Consider the following 18,834-nt stretch of genomic DNA (forward strand, 5'->3'; position numbering starts at 1 on the left):
CTTTGGGGCCTGGGTTCCATTCCTGTACCATCCCTTCATCACTCTGCGACGCTGGGTAAGTGAGCTCACCTCCACATCCTCCATTTCCCTGTCTAAAATCATATCCTGCCTCATGTCATCAATTCAGTGGACATGAGTTTGAGCTGAGCAAACTCCAAGAGATAGTGAAGGACAGGAAAGCCTGGCATGCTGCAGTCCATGGGGTAGCAAAGAGTGGGACACGACTGAGCAACTGAACAACAAGAACATAGGGTTGTTGAAATGAGGAAATGCACATTAAGGGCCTAGAAGAGAACCAGGTAGGTCCAGAGCAATTGCATTATAAACGGAGGTGGCGCACTCCGCTCCCAGCATCCCACAGCTCCCCCATGTGAATGAGGGACAAGTGGAGGTCTGAAGTGTGAGGCCGCATGTCCTCAGCCTTCAGATGGACAGGTCCGGCTATGGGAAAGAGGCCTGCTGACCTGCTTTCTCCCTTCTGTGCCTGCTCTGTAGAGCATTCCAGAACTAAGCCCAAAAGAAGGGCAGAGGAACAAGATCATGAAGGCATGATCAAGGCCTAGACTGTGCTCAAAGGACTTCCTATGAGGAAGTCTGGGCCTTCCTCATGGAGTTTTCTCTCCCCAACCTCACCCTCTGTACCTCCTCCTCCCCCCACCCCCTGTGGGCACCAGATACCGTACCTCCATCCTTCCAAGACACTTATTTGAAGCTTTTAAACTTTTTTCTTTATTTAGACAGAAAAGACCAACTCTTTAAAAGTAAAATGCAATAAATAAATAAGTTAAGCATAGAGAAGTGTCTGAAACTGACTCCCCACTCTCCCCTTACCACTCCCCCCCACCCCATTTCTGTTCCCTAAAACCTCTTTCTAAAGAAAATGATCAGGTAATAAACCCTTTGAGCCCGCCCCGCACCCCTCCTCCCAAATACCCAGTTACCCCCCAAAGCAAAGGGAGAAATCAAGAGAGAGAAAAAATCCAAGGGAAATATTGTCTAAACTCCCAGAAAGAGAGATGGCAGCGTCCGGGCTGGGCCGGGCTGGATAACGCACGGGTGGTAGTGGTATTTACACGGAGGGGACCAGCAGAGACTGTAAACATTTTTAGGGGTTTGGGGGAGGTCTTTTCCTCATGAAAGGAGGAGGGTCTCTGTGGCTGACTGGCGGAGAGGCAGCCCTCAGGGCTCCCCAACACCCTCCTTAGGGGGGCCCTCAGGGGAGGCAGTGTTTTAGGGCTGGGAGCCCAGGGATAAGGGTTATCCTACCTCAAGCTGAGGGTGGCAGGGAGTGTGAGAACCAGCTTCTGAGAAACCCCTAATGTGGGGAAGAGGCTGGGGTGAGGTGGGTGGGGAGCGTGTCGGAGGCCCCCGCTGCCCTCCCGGGCCACACAGGTAGACGAGGCCCACTGGTCGGGGAGGCAGGTGCGAAAGCTGGGCACAGGAGGCCTGTCACAGGAGCCTCAGCAGAAGGCAGATAGCCCCGAGCCTTCGAGCCTGGTCCACGCTCCCTCACAAAAGGCCAAAAGGGCACCTGGCAGGAAAAGGCCCTTTGGGGGAAGCGGGGTGATGGGAGTGGGCCGGTGTCCTGTGCCCCCAGGGCCACGAAGCAGCGTTTGCCCCAGAGCCCAGACAAGGCCCAGGGCGGATGTGCAGAGAGGGCCGGGGCCAGCCGTGGGGAGAGGGGTGAGGCGCCCCTTCCTCTGTGTCTCCAGACCTGTGAAGGAAGGAAACACAGGTGAGGCTGGGGGAAAGATGGCAGCGGATGCAGGTCACAGGCCCTGGGGTCAGAGGGAGCCGGGGGCGCTGAGGAAGGCAGGTCATCAGGAAGGCCTCGGTCCAAACTGAACCGTCTGGCCCCCCAGCCATTCGACAAGGGGCCAGGGTGGAGGAGAGGAGATGGGAGGGGTGGGGCAGATGATACAGGAAACCGAAGGATGTTAGGAAAGAAATACTCAAACAGCCCGTGAGAAGAAAGGCTGGAGGGTGTGGAGACAGGGGCCAGAGGAGGAGAGGCAAAGACACAAGGTGACACACAGGCAGGCAGAGGGGACTCGGAGGAAGGAGGTATAGGGACAGACACCTGGAAAAGAGCAAGGGGGCGTCCGCAAAGGGGCGGCAGAGCAGGCCGGGGCGGAGCCGGGGCTGCGGTCTCAAGGGGTGAGACCCGCCCCAGCCCCTAGGGGGTGCTCTCATTCCTTTTAGAAAAGGAACAAAGAAAGCCAGAGAGAAATGCACGGAACACAGACCACAGTCACCAACCACTGTTGACCAAGCACGTCCCGCGAGCTGCCCCCGGCCCTGACCCTGGGCTGGGGGGCGCTTCCCTCCGCGGCCCCCTCCCCAAATAACAAACAATCGGCTCCAAAGACAACACGCTCGTTCCATGCAACTTACAGGGGCCCGGAGCAGGGGTCCAGGGATGGGGGCTTCGGCCGACAATGGACACGGGCCCTGGGCTGGGGGGCCCCCAGGGTGGGGGGGAGTTAAGCAGCCAGGATTGGGGGGAAAGGGGGAAAAACAGAAAATGTGGGTATTGTTCTTGGGTTGTGTTTTTTTCAGGGGTTTGGTCCAAAAGAGATTAAACAACACAAAAGTAATCAAAGCTCACAGCTCTGTGGCCATGAGGTTGGGGTGGTGGCGGGCAATGGGGAGGAGGGGGCCTGTTATGTAAAATTCACAGGCAGTCCAGCATTCCAGCCACCTCACCTGAACCAAAGGTACTTCCCAGAGGCCTGACACTCAGACTCCTCCCAGTCTATTCTGTCACTCTCCCCTGTCCCCTGGGTCTACTGCTACCACTTGGGGTCCAGGGCACCAGGACCTGATGTCCCCACTTCTCAGGACAACAGATATTCTAGGAGCCAGTGATTGTAGGACCCTCCAGTACCCTAAACCAGTCCCCCTAGTCCCCAAACCCTACTCCCCTAATTCTACGCCATCCCAAAGGAAAACCAGAAAGAGAAACACATAGACACATGGACACTGACCAGACAAACGAGACCAGATACTGGGGAAGTTCTAGGGAGTGGACACAGATAGATACAGACTTGGCTCTCTCTGGGGTCACAGAGTGTGTGTGTGTGTGTGTGTGTGTGTGTGTGTGTGTGTGTGTGTGTGTGAAAGAGAAAGTGAAAGAGAGAGACCTGGGTGATTGAAAGCAGCTGAGGAAGCTGCTCCAGGTCCCCGAGTGCCCAGAGCCAGGGGTGGGCATCCCTGAGGGGGCTGGGAAAAGGGGTGGGGGCCCTGGCTGCAGTGTGAGGGGCTAGAGAGCTGACAGGACGGGAGCGGGACCCACCTGGGTGCCCTCAGTAGGGCCGATTGGCATCCTTAGGCCGCTTTAACTGGACTTTGAGGCGCTTCATGCCAATCTGGAAACCGTTCATGGCCTGGATGGCAGCCTGGGCGCTGGCTGGATTGTCGAAACTCACAAAGCCTAAGGTGAGAGGGTCATAAGGCCTGGCCTAGCCCCCCTCATTCCCCTGAGCTTAGGCCAAGGCCTACCCTTTGCTTTCCTGTAATCACCCTACTTTTTCCATGTCTCCCAAATGCCCAGAAACTGCCCAGCACACCGGAGGCTTTCAGTAAGTAGTAGTTGAGTGGATGAGTCCAGTCCACCCTCTTGCATACCCCAGGACCTTCCTTTCTGCATTCTTTGAGAGGAAGCTCCCTCCTTGGCCTGGATAGCTCAGAACCTGCCTTTGGAAACTTCCACTCCAGACCCTAAATGACATCTGAAGCCCAGAGGACAAGTACACCCCCTTTCTACCCTGAAGCAGCCTTTCAAAGAATAAAGACAGCTAAACCCTGCTCGCTAAGCCTTCCTTTTGAAAACTGAACTACCCCAGCTTCTGAGCCTCTTCCAGTCCTCTTGGAGCATGGATTTGACTAGCTCTTAAAGGAGGAAAGATGTGGTTTCTGGAGGAGGGGATGGGCTTGGGCAGCAGCTGGTATGGGATATCAGGAGCGCAAAAATGGTTCTTTCAGACTCCTAGATGATCTGGATTTCAAATACTGGGCCCACTGCAGCCACATGTGCATGTGTGCACGCTAAGTCGCTCAGTCGTGTCCGACTCTGTGCGACCCTAAGGACAGCAGCCTGGCAGGCTCCTCTGTTCACAGGATTCGTCAGTCAGGAATACTGGAGTGGGTTGCCATGCCTTCCTCCAAGGGATCTTCCCATCCAGGGATCGAACCCATGTCTCTCACAGTCTCCTGCATTGGCAGGCCGCATTCTTTACCACTTGGCGCCATCTGGGAAGACCCACTGCAACCCAAAGTGCCTTCAAACGCATCAGACCTTGTCCTCATCTGGCCGAAAAGCGCCCTATTTTCTCTTTTGGATTGTCGTGTACTTACCAAAGCACTTGCTCTGATTGGTGGCTCTGTCAACAAAGACTTTGGCTGAGATGACGTGGCCAAAGGGGACGAACATCTGGAGGATCTCCGAGTCCGTGAACTCCTGGGGCAGGTGGTAGATGAAGATGTTGCAGCCGTCGGGGCCTGGGTGGCAGTGGAGACGGAAGGAGGCGCTCAGTGATGGGGAGACAGACTGCAAGGGGCCGGGGACGGCAGCCCCCAGCGTGTAGGCCAGGGTGCCAGCCACCGCCTCTGTCCCCTACCCACTCATCCCCACGCACAGGGCCAGAGGTGGCCTTGGAGCCCACGACAAGGGCACCCCCCTGAAAGCTCTTAGCAGGGATCCCCCCACCCCAGGCCATACCACACCTTCCCGTTGCTGCTGCTGCTGTTGCTGCTGCTGCTGCTGCTGTGGGGGTGGCGGGGGCTGCTGGGCCACCAGAGCAGGAGGCTGTGGGAACGCAGGTGCCACCAGGCTGTAGGCTGCTGGGTAAGCTGCTGGGGGTGGGGGGAGTTGTGGAGAACAGACAGAGTTGATGGGGTTCCTGAGATGCCCCTGCCCCTGGCCCTCCTAACCAACACTGCCCCTCTGCCCAGAGGCTGGCGGATGGAGCTGACAGGGATGAGAGGTGTCAGGGGAGGGCTGCCTCAGACCATGCGCATAAAGGTGTGTCCTTGCAGGTATGGCCTGAGGTAAGTCTGAGGGGGCGACTGGCTGAAAGCAGGAAGCCCAGGCCTCTTTCACTCTCTCGTCAACCCTTCCACCCTGGCTGAGGCCGGGGCTCCTCACCTGTATAGTGCTGCATCCCCGCGTAGGCCTGCTGCAGGGGGTCCACGGGGGCCGCGGGGCTCTGGGCTGGGGAGAGCAGTGCTGACCATGAGGGGGGCTCCGGCAGCGGGGGCCCCACCTGTGCTTCTGGGAGCCAAGGCCAGGCAGGCGTTGGGGGGAGAACCTCATGGGAGGGCATGGGGATGAACTGAGAGGGTGGACATGCACCGAGTCATGGGCAGAGGGGAGAGCCTGGCATCAGCGAGACTTGAGTCGTGGCTGGCCATGCCACCCTGGACAAGTTGCCTCGCCTCTGTACGCCTCAGCTTCCCTGGCCAAGACAGGGAAGGAACATCCCTGCCCTGGGTGACAGAGCAGGAGAAAGCGCCTTGTCACCTCGGAGGCTGGAGAGGAAAGAGGGGTCCTGACTGCCCACAGTGAGAGTGGTAGGGGGGATGGTTGCTGAGGAGAGCAGTGGGCAGGCGGGCAGAGAACCCCACCTGGGTAGGGGTGAACCCCGTTGGGATATAGAGCGTCAGGGGCAGGCTGCCCAGTGGGCTGGGTGGGCACTGGGCTGTAGCCGTTGACGCCCAGGGCAGCAGGGATGGCAGAGACGGGTGTGGCAGCGATGGCAGGAGGCGTGCTGGTTCCTGGGGAGGAGAAAGCAGCACAGACAGGGCAGAAACGCAGATACACATACAGAGAGATGCAGAGAAATGGTCAGCAAGTCTGGAGGCGGAGGGGAGGAGCAGGCTACTGTCTGAACCCTGACCCCTCCCAGACCCCACGCTTCCCTGAGCGATGCCTGATGCCCTGAGCCCCCCTCCCCACCTGCACCATGTGGAAGCTCCCATGAGCTGCCTCCAGCACCCCAGCCCGGCCCAGCCCAGCCCAGCCCAGCCCTGCCTGGACCTTACCTGAGGAGGGGGTGATGGGGGTCCCTGTGTCCCTCCCCACCTGCACCCTGTCCCCTCCCCGTGCGCTGCCTGCACCTTACCTGGGAGGGGGTGATGGGGGTCCCTGTGTCCCCCTCCCCACCTGCACCCTGTCCCCCTCCCCGTGCGCTGCCTGCGCCTTACCTGATGAGGGGGTGATGGGGGTCCCTGTGTCCCTCCCCACTTGCACCCTGTCCCCCTCCCCATGTGCTGCCTGCGCCTTACCTGGGAGGGGGTGATGGGGGTCCCTGTGTCCCTCCCCACCTGCACCCTGTCCCCTCCCCGTGCGCTGCCTGTGCCTTACCTGGGAGGGGGTGATGGGGGTCCCTGTGTCCCTCCCCACCTGCACCCTGTCCCCTCCCCGTGCGCTGCCTGTGCCTTACCTGAGGAGGGGGTGATGGGGGTCCCTATGTCCCTCCCCACCTGCACCCTGTCCCCTCCCCATGTGCTGCCTGCACCTTACCTGGGAGGGGGTGATGGGGGTCCCTATGTCCCTCCCCACCTGCACCCTGTCCCCTCCCCATGCGCTGCCTGCGCCTTACCTGAGGAGGGGGTGATGGGGGTGGCAATGAGGCCGTTGGCATTGACGGCGGCCATGTGCTGCATCTGCACGGCGGCCATGGTGGCCACGGGGCTGAGGTAGGCACTGTGAGCCGCCACCAGGGCCGCCTGCTGCTGCATTAGCTGGGAACAGAGGAAGGGAGGAGACTGGGGCCCTGCACCCTGATCCGGCTCCCCTCTCCACCCTGGGCTTTGGCACTGGGAGGTGGGGGCAGGACCCTGGAGGGAGATGCTCACGGCCTGGGTGTAGGCGCTGTAGGCGCCGAACTGGAGAGCGATGGGGCTGAACATGCCCAGCTGGGTGGCCACCTGCTGCATTCGGCGGAGACCGCGCTCCTTCTCCGTGTCGGCAAACTTCACCACCAGGCTGGATGAGGCACCCTGAGCACCGGCCCACACGCGGTCAGAGGGACGGAGTCAGCGTCTCTCCTCCCCAGAGCCTTGAGGACCTGGCCTCAGTTCCACCACCCTGGCTTGGCCTCATTCGGAGGGCAGCCATCATAGCACCGATGTCAAATGGGGAGGCTTTCATCCTGCCCTCCCCCCATGACAGGTCGTGCAAGAGACCAGGAAAAGTCGAGGAATATGAAGCCATGTTCTGGAAAGGGGAAGATGCTCCCAGAATGCAAAGGGCACTCCTGGCCTCTCCATGCAGATCCTGAGCCGGAAATCATCCCCAGGGTGGATCAGCTACACCAAATGTTTAACCTCAAGCTCGTCTTGCCTTGTAGATGCTCCCCGGGGTCCCAGTCCTCACGGTGTGCTCAGTGGACACAGCTCGACACTGAATACCAGCCTATGCTATTAGTAAATAAAAACTAGCCTGGAACATTTGCAAGGATCCTTGTAGAATCCTGGGCTCTGGAACGCATTTCTCTATCTGATGCTGTATCCTCTTGCCCAGGTCCCTGCTAAGTACCTGCTTGCCCAGCCTCTGTTAGAGAACCTGATGGAGTTTGAGGAAACCAAACCCCAAACTTCCTTGGGAGCTAGCTAGTTCCTTTTGAGGGGTTTGCTCTGCTGGGGAGCCCTCTGTGAGAGCAGCCAGCTAGCTGCTGCTGCTGCTGCTGCTGCTGCTATGTCACTTCAGTCGTGTCTGACTCTGTGTGACCTCATAGACGGCAGCCCACCAGGCTCCCCCATCCCTGAGATTCTCCAGGCGAGAATACTGGAGTGGGTTGCCATTTCCTTCTCCAATGCATGAAAGTGAAAAGTGAAAGTGAAGTTGCTCAGTTGTGTCCGACTCTTAGCGACCCCATGGACTGCAGCGCATCCGGCTCCATGGGATTTTCCAGGCAAGAGTACTGGAGTGAGGAGTCAGCTAGCTAATCCACTGCCAATGTGAGGGGAGGGGGTGGGGCAGCAGGGTGAAGGTATAGAGGGCACATGGGGCCACTAAGCAAGCATCCCGATGCCTAGCCAGTAGGGGCGGGGGCTGTTGCGGGGAGGAGGGAGAAGAGGTGAGAAGTGAAGAGGGCTGACGGCTGGAGAAGGCTGGAGAGGAGGGCAAGGCCTTTTGGACTGAAGATGGGGGATGGGCATGGGGACAAGGGGCAGAGCAATGGTCTTTCCAAGGGGAAGCAGTCCCTAAGAGGTTTGATTCTTCTGCTAGAAAATTCTTTTTTAATAAATCCAAAGATCCTATCCAGAACAGACTGCCCCCTTTGAGCCAGGGTCTGGTTTGGGCCCAGTGAGGCTGGAAGAGGCCTGAGGGCTAGGGCAGCGGTGAGACTTACCGGCAGGGTCCGGCTGCTGTGAAGGGTGTTGATGGCCGCCTGGGCCTCCGCGTGGGTCTGGAACTTCACGAAGGCACAGCCTGAAGAGTTCAAGAGGGAGGAGGAAGGGGTGAGTGCCCACCCTGGAGGGTGCCCCTGGGGTCCCCATTGCCCATGGAGCCAGGGGGGAGGCCCCGCTGGGGGGCGTGCCAGCGGGCTACCTTTGCTGGTGCCGTCTGGGCCCCGGAGCACAGTGCACTCGTCTATGGTGCCGAAGGGCTCGAACATCTTCCGGACGTCCTCATCTGTCTGCTGCTTCCCTAGCATCCCCACAAAGAGCTTCCGGTCTTCTGGCGGGGAGCGCATAGGAGGAGGGGCAGATGCAGGGCCTTGGAGGCACCTCCCTGCCCTGCTCCAGCCTGGGACAGGCAGAGACCCCTCCCCTTCTCCCCTTCACCTCCGCTCTTCCCTGGGACTCCCCTCACCCTGGGGACCAATGGCTCTAGAGAGTGATGGTTGGGGGATAGGCTACAGTTACCGAGAGAGGACACCCCGGTTCTGAAGGGCTGACTTACACTGCCCTGTGGGCCTCAGTTTTGCCATCTCAGCAGTGGGCTGGATCACATCCCCTCTGGCCACCCTGACTCATGCCCACCTTTCCAAAGGTACAGAACCTACCTCCTCGGCTCTCGCTGTCGGCTGGCTTGACCTGGATTGGCCTGTTCATCTAAAGGAAAGAAGAGAAAGAACTGCTGGGGACCACTTCTGACTGCCCCAGGTGCCCTCCCCAGGCCAGGACCTGCAGAGAGGCTAGAGGGAGTAAGCCCTAGGCCCAGCCCTCTAAACTCTTGGTGGGAAGGAAGGGATGGGGTTCAGTCTTGTTTGGGATTAGAGGGAGAGGAAGGAGAGGAAGGAGAGGAGGGTGCTCGTGGGGCAGGACTCCAAGCTCAGGTAGGACCCCAGATGATTCGGCCAAGGAGAGGTGCTGCTCTCCTTAGGGGGAGAGTCAGGCTGCCCACAGGACCCGGGTCCTGAGATAGAGCCCAACCAAGGGCTATTCAGCAAGGCTGCCTCAGTTCTACAAAGTAGGAGCAGCAGAGGCCACCCCATCAAGCAAGCCCCAAGGAAGACTCTAGACTGAAGGAGACCCCACAGATGCTCTGACTTCCGTCTGACCCCTGGAGGTGTGGCTGCCTCTTTTTCTGCCCCCCTACACCCCTTGACCCCAGGGGGAAGGCACTCGGGCAGCACAAAGGGAGCAGATGCCCAGTCTCCGTGGCAACGGGAGAATGCGCGCCATGGCAACCGCCCACTCAGCCTGATTTATCCGTCCCCGTCGCCCTGGCGACCGTGGTGACGTCATCACTTCTGCTGCTCCACACACCCGGAGAAGGAGTGGGGAGGGGGGTGGGAACAGAGTATGTTGGGGGTGGAGGATTTAGTGGGGGCTGAAAGGTGGGGGAGGGGCCCAGGAGAGCTTCCTGATTCTGGAGGGAGGCGCTGAGTAGGCTCTACAGAAGCCATGCTGTCCAAGCTCCTGTCTTCCTCTTCCAGATCAAATCCTTGGTGTCTCACTGTCAAGACAGCTCTGGGGGGGAACGGCTGTCCCGTGCCCCTCTGAGATTCTCTGGGCACCCAGAAGTCCTCCTGAGCTCTCCCTACCCCTGCAGCATCTCCCTTTGTTCAGCTTCCGGTGGAAATGCAGACAGTTCCCTTCTCTGTGTTCCTGTCTGGTGAGAGGACTTGGGAATGACTCCTGCAGGTTGATTTCCTTCACTAGGGTGGGGAGCTTCTTAGGAACTGGAGAGGACTCACTATTTCAGGTCTGAATATATTTTGCTGTTGAAGACTTTGACTGTTGGGGCCACACCTGGTCACCCCACTCACCTGCTGGTGGAGCTGCCCTTGTTCTAGTGGCCAAAAAATAAACAGAAGTAACCATTCATCCACGTTCCAAGGGTGGGACCAAAGTTACCCTCAGGAAAAGCACTAGATAGACTTTGAGGGCTGGCTCTGCTACTCACTAGCTGGGTGACCTTGGACATTTCTCTCCTCTAAGCCTCAGCTTCCTCATCTGTGAAATGGGCTGGATCTGGCGGTCTAGAGTCAGGTTCCCCTCAGCCCTAGTATTCTAACCTTGAGACTTCATGTGTCAGCGCATCACCCAGAGATGTGCAGGAATGATAGTTGTCCCTGCCCACTTCTCACATGCACCTTGTTCCCAGGTGGCAGATCATGCCAGTCTGTCCAGCTGGACTCTGCAGGTGAGGTATCTCAGCTCCAGATCCAATCTAGGCCCCGCCTCAACCAATGCCTTCTCCCTGTCCACCCCTCCCCCTAGTCTCTGGATCTGAGAGCAGCTGGCAGGGGTGGGTGGTAACAGACACACAAATCCTCTGGCCAATCTGCCCCAGCTTTATCCTTCAGCAATCTGGGATTATCCCATCGGCGGCTCAATCTCCTCAAGGGCGTGTGTGTGTGTGTGTGTGTGCGTGCATGCAGCAAGGGGTAGTGGTCAGCCACTCAGGCCTCTCGCTCTTTCACTCTCCTCTTCTGTTCTCTGGTCTAAGTGACCAGGAAGTCCCCTCATGGGCATCTCAGCAGCCAACCTCTCAACCGCACCACAGGAGCAGTAGGACCCGAGCCACAGTGCTGGAGTCACAGCTTTGGGGAATTCTTAGGCTTGGTACTAACCCTTCCCAACAGGACCCTGGGGATTTGCTGTTCTGGTTGAGGATGGGGAACCTGGGATCCAGAGAGAGAGAATGGTGTTCCTGCCCTGCAAGGCTCCCAGGCACAAAAATAGCATATCAATAAATATCCACAGCTGATATAGATTCGCACAAAAACACCCAAGTGCACAGACCACAGCACAGACCACGTTGATGGAAGGCTCTCCCCACTCCCCTGCAGACAGCCTTCTCCCTTGATGGCCCCCAGTGCCGCATTCCCAGCCTCTCCTTCTCAGCCTGGCACTTCCTGTGGGAAGCTCAGCCTTTGTTAGCTCAGCTCGGGCACACCTGCCCCCTCCCCTGAGTCCAGCTGGGCCCTGTTTACCTGGCAACCAGGTGCCGGGTGCCTCTCTTCCCTAGCTACTACCCGCCAGGTGATAAGTCCTCCCCAGGGCCTCCCAAAGAAGAAGGGGCTATTTATACTCCAACCAAGTATCTATAAGACCCCCCACCAACATGGTCACTTGTAAGTAAGTCCTTCTCACCAATAGCAAAGACCCCACTTCCATGCCCACAGATCTAATTTTTCTGAAGGCAGAGGCCTGGTGCCCTGCCACTCGCAGCTTCAGACTCAAGCCCGGTGTCCCAGGTCACACACAGGCCCTCTCCGTGGAGTCATAATCCTCCTGCCCAACGGCAAGGTGAAGGGGGGACTCATGTCCCTGCCGTGGGATTTTGGCCCAAGTAGAGCAGGAAAGGCAGGCCAGATAAAAGGAGTCCTTCATGCTACCACCTCCAGGAGGCCACAGGGAGAATGCTCACAGAGAGAATTCAGGGTCCTGTGACAGAGCCTCTCCTGGGAACTCTTATGGAGGAGAGAAGGAAATGGGGTTCCATGGCCATAGGTCCAGCTCCCATTCTTTAACTCTGCAGCATTGAGCATCACCCAAATATGGCAGTGCCTTCCAGATTCTGGGGTGACAAAGATGGGGGAAAGGAGAGAGAGTCAACGCCCCCATTAAAGAAAGAACCTGCGGAAGGAAGCATGGAGATTAGACAGTGGGGGGAACTTCCCAACACAGCTGTGCCAGAGCTGGAGACTGGACACGCACATACATTCACACACACACACACACTTGCACACTCATCTGAAGGAAAACACTGCTGCCAGAAAGGCAGGTGGCTGAGAAAAGACCTGGGGCACACAGGATCAGGCCGAGCTTGGCTCTCCTAGGCTGCCCTGGTCTGCTCCCCCAAAACCCCAACACGGGCCCCCCATTAGAGGACAGAATCCCTCATTCCCTACTGAAAGCTCTGTGAGGTGCGTCTGGATCCTGTCATCTGGGGCAGGGGCCAGAGTGAGAACTCAGCATCACCTGGGCGCTTGGGGCAGGGCTGGACAATTATTCACTGGGGTGCCCTCCTCACTCACCTCTGAGCCCAGGCCTTACTTCCTCAGGAAGAGGAGGCAGCACCTTTCCATACCCGGGATGGAGCCATGCCTGAGCCGCACAGGCGACTGGAGGGGGACAGGGCCAGGTAGGAAGCCCCCTGCTGGCATAGATGGCCCAGGGGCTCCTGCCCATCCCTGCCATCTCTCTCACCCATGACCCCCCAACCCTGCTTTCTACCACCTCCCTTGGCCCTCCCCACTCCTCTTTGCACAGGAATTCTGAGATGGGAGACAACAGAAAAAGAGAAAGAGCAATGGAAATGAAAACTGTTGATCTGTGTGGGGCTTCCACAGAAGAAAGAGAAAAAGGAGGATCGTGAGGTCATGCAATGGAAACCAGGCTTCCTGGAGATGCTTGTGCCCAAACACAAACACACACAGACACACAGATACACACACATGAGCACACACACACACGTGCTTCTTAGAAGCCGAGCCTGCTCACACATGCCCAGACCCTTCACGTCATGGGCCGTGGCCGGGAAGAGAGTGGGCGCAGGCGGGGCCTGGCGGCGGGTCTGCTTCCCTAGGGACACTGAGGGTCGAGGGCCACAGAGGGTCGCTGAGCCACGGAGGGTGTGAAGTTGGGAGTGATGGGGACAGTTCTGTTTTCCTGGATTCCCCCCAACCCTCTTCCCATCTGTTTGTCTATTTCCCTCCCTGGCAGAGCTGGAAAGACAGGCTGCATCTCCATTTCCCACCCAAGGGGAGGAGAAGGGGATGTGACAGGTGTGTCTCCAGCACTCAGGCTGCTCAGCAAATACCGGCTGGAGGGAAGGATGGAGTTAGCTCTCAAGCGGCACTTTCCAGGGGAGACTGCAGAAGCCGAGAGATACGGAAAAGAAATGGCACATCCTTTCCCACCAGGATGAATAACTGGGGGCGCAGTCTGAGAGTCGTTATTCTTGTCTTCACCCTCCCCCTACCCAGGCCTGGGACGAGCTGCAAGGATGGCTGAGAGGAAGACAAAGAGCTCTGACCTTGCAGGAGGGAGGCCACATTAGAGGCCACCCTGCCTCCCTAGGCAGGCTCGGTGGGGTCAGGCTGGATCCTCCATGCTGATGGCTGCCTGCTCTTGCCTGTTGCCCCTTGCCCCCCTCCTCAGGGCTTACTCCCAGCCCAGGCCCACCAGGCCCTCATCCACCCTGATGCCCTGTGACGCTGTTCCTGTGGTTTTTCCTAGGAGATACGAGGTGAACTTGTTCGACCTCAGAAGTAGCTCAGAGATGCCCATCCAGCGGGCACCAGCTGCTCATCTCGGGGTGCAAGCACCCTTCCCCCATCTCACAGTCAGATTTCCTCCCCAGAGCCAGAAAGAGTGCCTGAGCGCCTCCTGCCCCGCTCTGCCCTGCACTTGGTGCCCACAGTCTTCTCCCCACACCACCCAGCCAGCCGAGTCCTCCTCTACATGTGGCCCCAGGGGCGGGTGGGTGGGTGGGGAAGGGGCTGCCTCTGCTGCTGGCAAAGGTTGTGTTTACTCCACTCATCGCTGTTTTCCTTCCATATCGGTGGGAAGAAATGCATGCATCTTCAGCAAGGAGGAGGGGAGCTACCAGGAGGAAGTGACCTCCTAGTGACCAGAGGAGGCGGAAGATATGTTCAGTGTCTTGGGAAGGTGGTGCCCCTTCTACGGCCCTTCTCAGCCCTCTGGCCCTGGAGTGGGACTCACCCCTGGAAGCGTCTTCTGTTCGTGCAGGGCGCTCTGGGCCTTCAGGGCTGAATCGCGGGCACAGTATGTCAGGAAGGCACATCCTGAGGAGGGGCAGGGGCAGAGAGGCCGGGTGGGGGTGAGTTCCCACCTCCCCTCCCTAAAAGGCTCTCCTTCCCCATGAGCCTGAGGACTGGGGAGCTGCTCCCTTCTTGCTACCTTCTGCCTGCTGGGGCGGGGAGGTGTCTGAGAGGGGGTGCATGTTCTTCCCAGGAGTCTCTGGGCTGAGGAGGACGGGGCAGAGACCCCGAGACCGGGAGTCTTCCATGGTGAGGTGATGGAAGAGAGAGAAGCCTGGGCTGTCGGAAGCTGGGGCTTTGTGTGGGGGGAGGAGAAGGGGCATGTGATCTCCAGACAAGTGCGTGTCTGTGGTTTCCTCTCTTCCTTAGCTGGTCTTCTTTCCCCTTCCTCCTTCGCCTCCACCTCCCTCCATCTTGGTCATCACCCCTCCCCTCTCCCATTTTCCCTGTTTCTTCCTTTCTTTCCAACTCCGAGGGTGGAGAGCAGGCTGGAGAAGGAAGGGAAGAGCGGGGCACAGGAGCCCCTGGGCTGGTGGACGGGGAGGCAGTGTGGCCCCTTTGAGCGCCACCACCAGGGGCTCTCCAAAGCCTGACCCCGGACCAGACTGACCCTGGGCCTGACCCTGCTTAGCGGCACAGCCCTGAGGCCTCTCTTCTCCCCCAGCTCCCTTAACTTCCCAGTCCCTACACTTCCCACATCTTCACCAGCCCCTGTCATTCTACAGTCACTCCAGGCCCCTCTCTAGTTCTGGAGCTGCCCTGCCCAGTCCATGAACATCTGTCCACTCTCTCCAGGTTGAGCACATGACCCGGGTCCATACTTCTGTCCCAGTAGTATCTGAGGCTACTAAGACTCTCCTCTTGTGCGTGACACCTCCCTCACACACACACCCCTGCCCACCTTCTGTCCCTCAAACCAGCTCTCTCGTTCCTCCACCCTTCCTTGTGTACACATCCACATCGTCCGCCTCAGCTCGGGGAGCCACACCTCTGCAGCCCCTCGACAACTCTTCCCCCAAAGAGGCTCTTCTGAGTCCTCCACCTGGAGTCCCCTGGTCACCCGAGCTGAGTTCTCTTCTAGCTCTTCCATCCACATTCCCCATCCCAGGAACTCTTTTCCTTCCAGATCAGCCTTTTCCAGCCACTCCATCCCTCCAGCCTGGCCTGTCCCCTCCACCCAGCCTCCCAGCCCACTCCCTGAAGCCTCTCCAGCCTGGCCTGACCCCTCACCCTTGTGCAGCCCGGTGTACTTGTCCTTGATGACAGTCAGCTCGAAGATCCGACCGAACTGTTCGAAGATGGGTTTCAGGTCCTTTTCCTCCAGGTGCCTCGGGATCTGCCCCACAAACAGCTTGATGGCATCCGGTTCCTTCATCAGGGCGGCCCAGGAGAAGGGGCCGAGGGGAGCAGGGAGAGGCCCGAAGGCCAGGGGGAGCTGCCCAGCAAGGAGGCAAGTGGCCGGGGCTGGGGCCCAGCCGAGGCTGGCTTTCCCTGTGGCCCCAACCACAGTGCTAGCAGAGGGGCAGCTCTTCACACAAAGGAGGCCCAGGGAGTTGAAGGCTAGGGGTCAGGGGTCTAGGCAGACACTGTCATGCCACCAGGGGGCATAGCCCAAACAAATGATCTCCCTCCCAGAGAGCTGGCAGAGATCCCAGGATGGGGGGCAGTGTGGCCAAGACCTGGAGGGTCGAGGTGGTAGCAGAGGCACTGGGAACTGGGGGTTGAGATGAGAGCTGGAGGTGGAGGGCAGGGGGGGCCTGAGGAGGGTGATGGGGATGGGAGCTGAGGGCTGAGGATCCTGGTATGGTGGCCAGCAGCGCTGGGAGGGGGGCACTCCTGATGTGGGGCAGGTGGAGTTCTCCTTGGCTTTCCTGGAGGACACCTCCCCTGTGGCTGGTCCTTCTGCTGGGTCCGAAGATCCCTGATGCCAGATGCTTGGTCTCTGATGGCAGCAGGGCTCCGGGGGTCCCTTTGGCCCTGTCGCCCCCCTTCAGGTCCTCCCCTCAGCCCCCCTCCCACCCCCACCCCGGTCCCCGGGCCTGGGCTGCTGCTGGCTGCTCCCGCCGCTGGGGCTGCCTGCTTTCCCGGTCACCTGGGTCCCGGAGCTCTGCTCTCCGGCCGCGCTCTCCTCAACAAAAACCTCCCCCCTCCACACCCCCTCCCCACTCCCACCTCCTTTCCCCTGACATCAGTGATGTCAGTCTCAGGGGTGGAATACAAATTCTCTACCCTGGAGAGGGACGCACAATCCAGACAAGAGCCACGCCCTCTTTCTGTCTCCTTCCTCCCTGACTCCCTTCCCACCCCCAGAAGAGCAGCTGGTCCTGTTGATAATAACCCTTCCCCCATCTTACTCCCCAATCACGAGTTGGGCAAGGCACTAAGATGGAGAATTTACAGAGGAGCCCTTAGGTGGGGTCCATTGTTCCGGGGGCTGGAGCTGTCCCCGGTGCTGGAAGAGAAGACCCAGGAGAGGGGAGCAAGGGGGAGGAAGAGAGGGGAACCGGCGTCTGGGGAGACTGAGAGTGGGGAGCCAAGGAAAAAAATCAGGGGAAAGAAGAGGGCATAGAGACAGTTGGGCAGGTTAGGGGCGGGTGAGGAGAAGGGTGTAGCTGGGGAGGGAAGCAAGTCACGGAGCCTGGGGGAAAGGGCAGAAGGGACCCAGAGAGAAATATAGAAACGGGGTTGTGGAAGAGAGAGCAGGGTGAGAAGAGTACAGAGAGGGAATTGTATGTTTTCCAGAAAAGAAAGCAAGGAAAACTCGATCTTGCTGGCATTTGCTGGCGCCCCCTTCTTGCCCTCTGGGGGGTTTGTGTGTAATGCGCGCGTGGGCAGCGGGCAGCGGAGGCGGCGACAGCCGGTGGTGACAGTGTCACGGGTGGTGACAGCTTTCTAGCTGGGAAGCTCCTTGAAGACCAGAACCCCGTTTAATTCAGCATTTTACCGTCCACGGTGTCTAGCACGATGTCTTGTTCACACATAGTAGGAGCTTAACAAATATTTCTTGAAGAAATAGTCAACGCAAAGAACCTCTGATGAGAGTAGATTCCTGATTGCCTCAGTGGGCAGAATCACAACGGTCAAGCTCCCCTTTAGTGCAGAGGAGACCCAAACACTCCTTCCTTCTCCGCCCCCTGCCCCAGTTAGGTTCCTTGAGTGGGACTCTGAGACCAAGTCAGGTCATACAGAAGCACACTTGGGGGCCAGTGCTCCCCTAGACAGCCCTACTGCAGATCAGTCTGCTGGATGATGTCGAAGGAGCTTGACCCCTCCATGCACTGGGCTTGCTCACCGCTCCCCCTCAATGCAGAGAGTATCTGCTGACCTCAAACCTCCTGGACGGGGGCAGCCCTTGCCCGCCATCTGGTGCTCACCTACCAGGGCTCACAGCTTTTGTGGGACACCCTGCCTCCTTCACCCTTTCGTCACCCCAGAATGAGGCTGATGTCTCCACACCTGAAATCTGTCCCACCTGAATGCCAGCACCCGCTTTCCTAGGCTCTCTGGGCAGGCCAGCTTCCATTCTGGAAAGGGAAGTGATAGTAACACCGCTTAGAGGGCTCTTGTGTTGGTTCACGTTCTAGGCATTGTTCAAGTGCTTTATACTGACTAACTTGTTTAACCCTCGGCACCACCCTATGATGTAGGCTCTATCATTATCTTCCAGTAAAGATGAGGAAATCAGGGCACAGAGAGATTAAATGAATTGCCTAAGGTCGTGCATTAGAAAGAGATATAGCTAGCTGAGAGTGGAGGCTGGACAGTCTGGTTCCAAATCCACGGGTTTAACTCCCCTATCACATCTCCTAGTGGGAATGCAGGGAGTGGTTGAGCCTGGCTTTTCTTCCTCTGGTGTCTTCATCTGAGCCCTGGGTGAGATATATCCTTCCTTCTACTGCTCAATCCTTCATTAACCCCCTTCCACCCTTCCCTCCTGTGGCCTGAAGTCACATTCTGCCAGGTGCGTATGTTTGAGAGAGAGAGAGAGAAAGTGTGTGTGTGTGTGTGTGTGTGTGTGTGTGTGCGCAGACATGATTATACTTCACTGTATGAACGTCCAGGTCCTCCCTGTAGGGTCCTCTAAAATGGGTGGGTGGTGGGAGATGGTAGAGGATCACCTGACCACCATTCTGACCCGAGTGGTCAGAATACGAGGTGGCAGTGCCAGTGAGTCAAGAGTGCAAACACATCTGAAAAGTAACTTTCCACTCACCTCCCCACCCCCACTGCTCCTTCTCTTGCCTCCTAATCTGATCTTGGTATTTATGGAGATGCTAAACAGATCTCGCCCTCTGAGGACAGAGCCTAGGAAGACCCCATGGCCCTGTTGATCTCATTACTCTGTGTCTTGTCAGCAGACCTGCCGCCCTGCTGCTCATTCAGGCTTGGGGCTAATCATATTAATTGAAATATTAAACATTCACAAAAGCGAATTATAATGAACTCCCCTCACTCCTCCTCCCAGTCAGCAATTGAGGAGACAGCTGCAGGCAGCAAAATGTCTTCAATCCTTCGTGTAGTTTGTGCTCCTCACATGGAAGGTTTCTGTCTGAGAGGAGGCAGGGTTTAGGGGAAAAGAGGTGGGAGCTCTCTCTAGGCCCTCCTTGCTAGGTCACTTTGGGCACACCTCTGTGTTCTTTCCAGC

General features: G+C 58.1%; 1 protein-coding gene across 6 annotated transcripts; it reads right to left on the bottom strand.

Annotated features, from left to right (window-relative positions):
• Nucleotides 1-705: 705 nt before the first annotated feature.
• Nucleotides 706-16,330, bottom strand: CELF3 (CUGBP Elav-like family member 3). 6 transcript variants are annotated; one of them, XR_009600289.1, is made up of 14 exons: nt 15,420-16,301; nt 14,131-14,213; nt 9,015-9,063; nt 8,558-8,686; nt 8,358-8,437; nt 6,859-7,002; nt 6,603-6,744; nt 5,626-5,775; nt 5,147-5,212; nt 4,726-4,854; nt 4,357-4,500; nt 3,296-3,433; nt 2,395-2,456; nt 706-1,714 (listed from the first exon to the last, which is right to left on the bottom strand). XR_009600289.1 is itself a non-coding variant. In XM_027974972.3 (14 exons), exons 4-13 carry the CDS (start codon nt 9,061-9,063, stop codon nt 3,306-3,308), a joined length of 1,161 nt encoding a protein of 386 aa, XP_027830773.1. In that variant the 5' UTR covers nt 14,131-14,213; nt 15,420-15,525; nt 16,282-16,330; the 3' UTR covers nt 706-1,714; nt 3,296-3,305. The 6 variants fall into 6 exon arrangements, 5 of the variants coding, with proteins under 5 accessions (XP_027830773.1, XP_042111770.1, XP_027830764.1 ...); XM_027974972.3 differs by lacking the exon at nt 2,395-2,456 and having other exon boundaries at nt 15,420-15,525; nt 16,282-16,330; XM_042255836.2 differs by lacking the exon at nt 2,395-2,456 and having other exon boundaries at nt 4,726-4,851; nt 8,558-8,683.
• Nucleotides 16,331-18,834: the final 2,504 nt, after the last annotated feature.

Source organism: Ovis aries, chromosome 1, assembly GCF_016772045.2.
Source record: "Ovis aries strain OAR_USU_Benz2616 breed Rambouillet chromosome 1, ARS-UI_Ramb_v3.0, whole genome shotgun sequence".
NCBI classification, from domain to species: domain Eukaryota; kingdom Metazoa; phylum Chordata; class Mammalia; order Artiodactyla; family Bovidae; genus Ovis; species Ovis aries.

Bases quoted from the DNA above. Each gene is read 5' to 3' on its own strand.
- CELF3 (XM_027974958.3), bottom strand. From the start codon at position 15,564: ATGAAGGAACCGGATGCCATCAAGCTGTTTGTGGGGCAGATCCCGAGG. The intron at 9,064-14,130 runs GTGAGTCCCACT...TCTTTCCTTTAG, and splicing joins AACAGAAGACGCTTCCAGGG to ATGAACAGGCCAATCCAGGT. The intron at 4,501-4,725 runs GTGTGGTATGGC...ACTGCCACCCAG, and splicing joins GCAGCAGCAGCAACGGGAAG to GCCCCGACGGCTGCAACATC.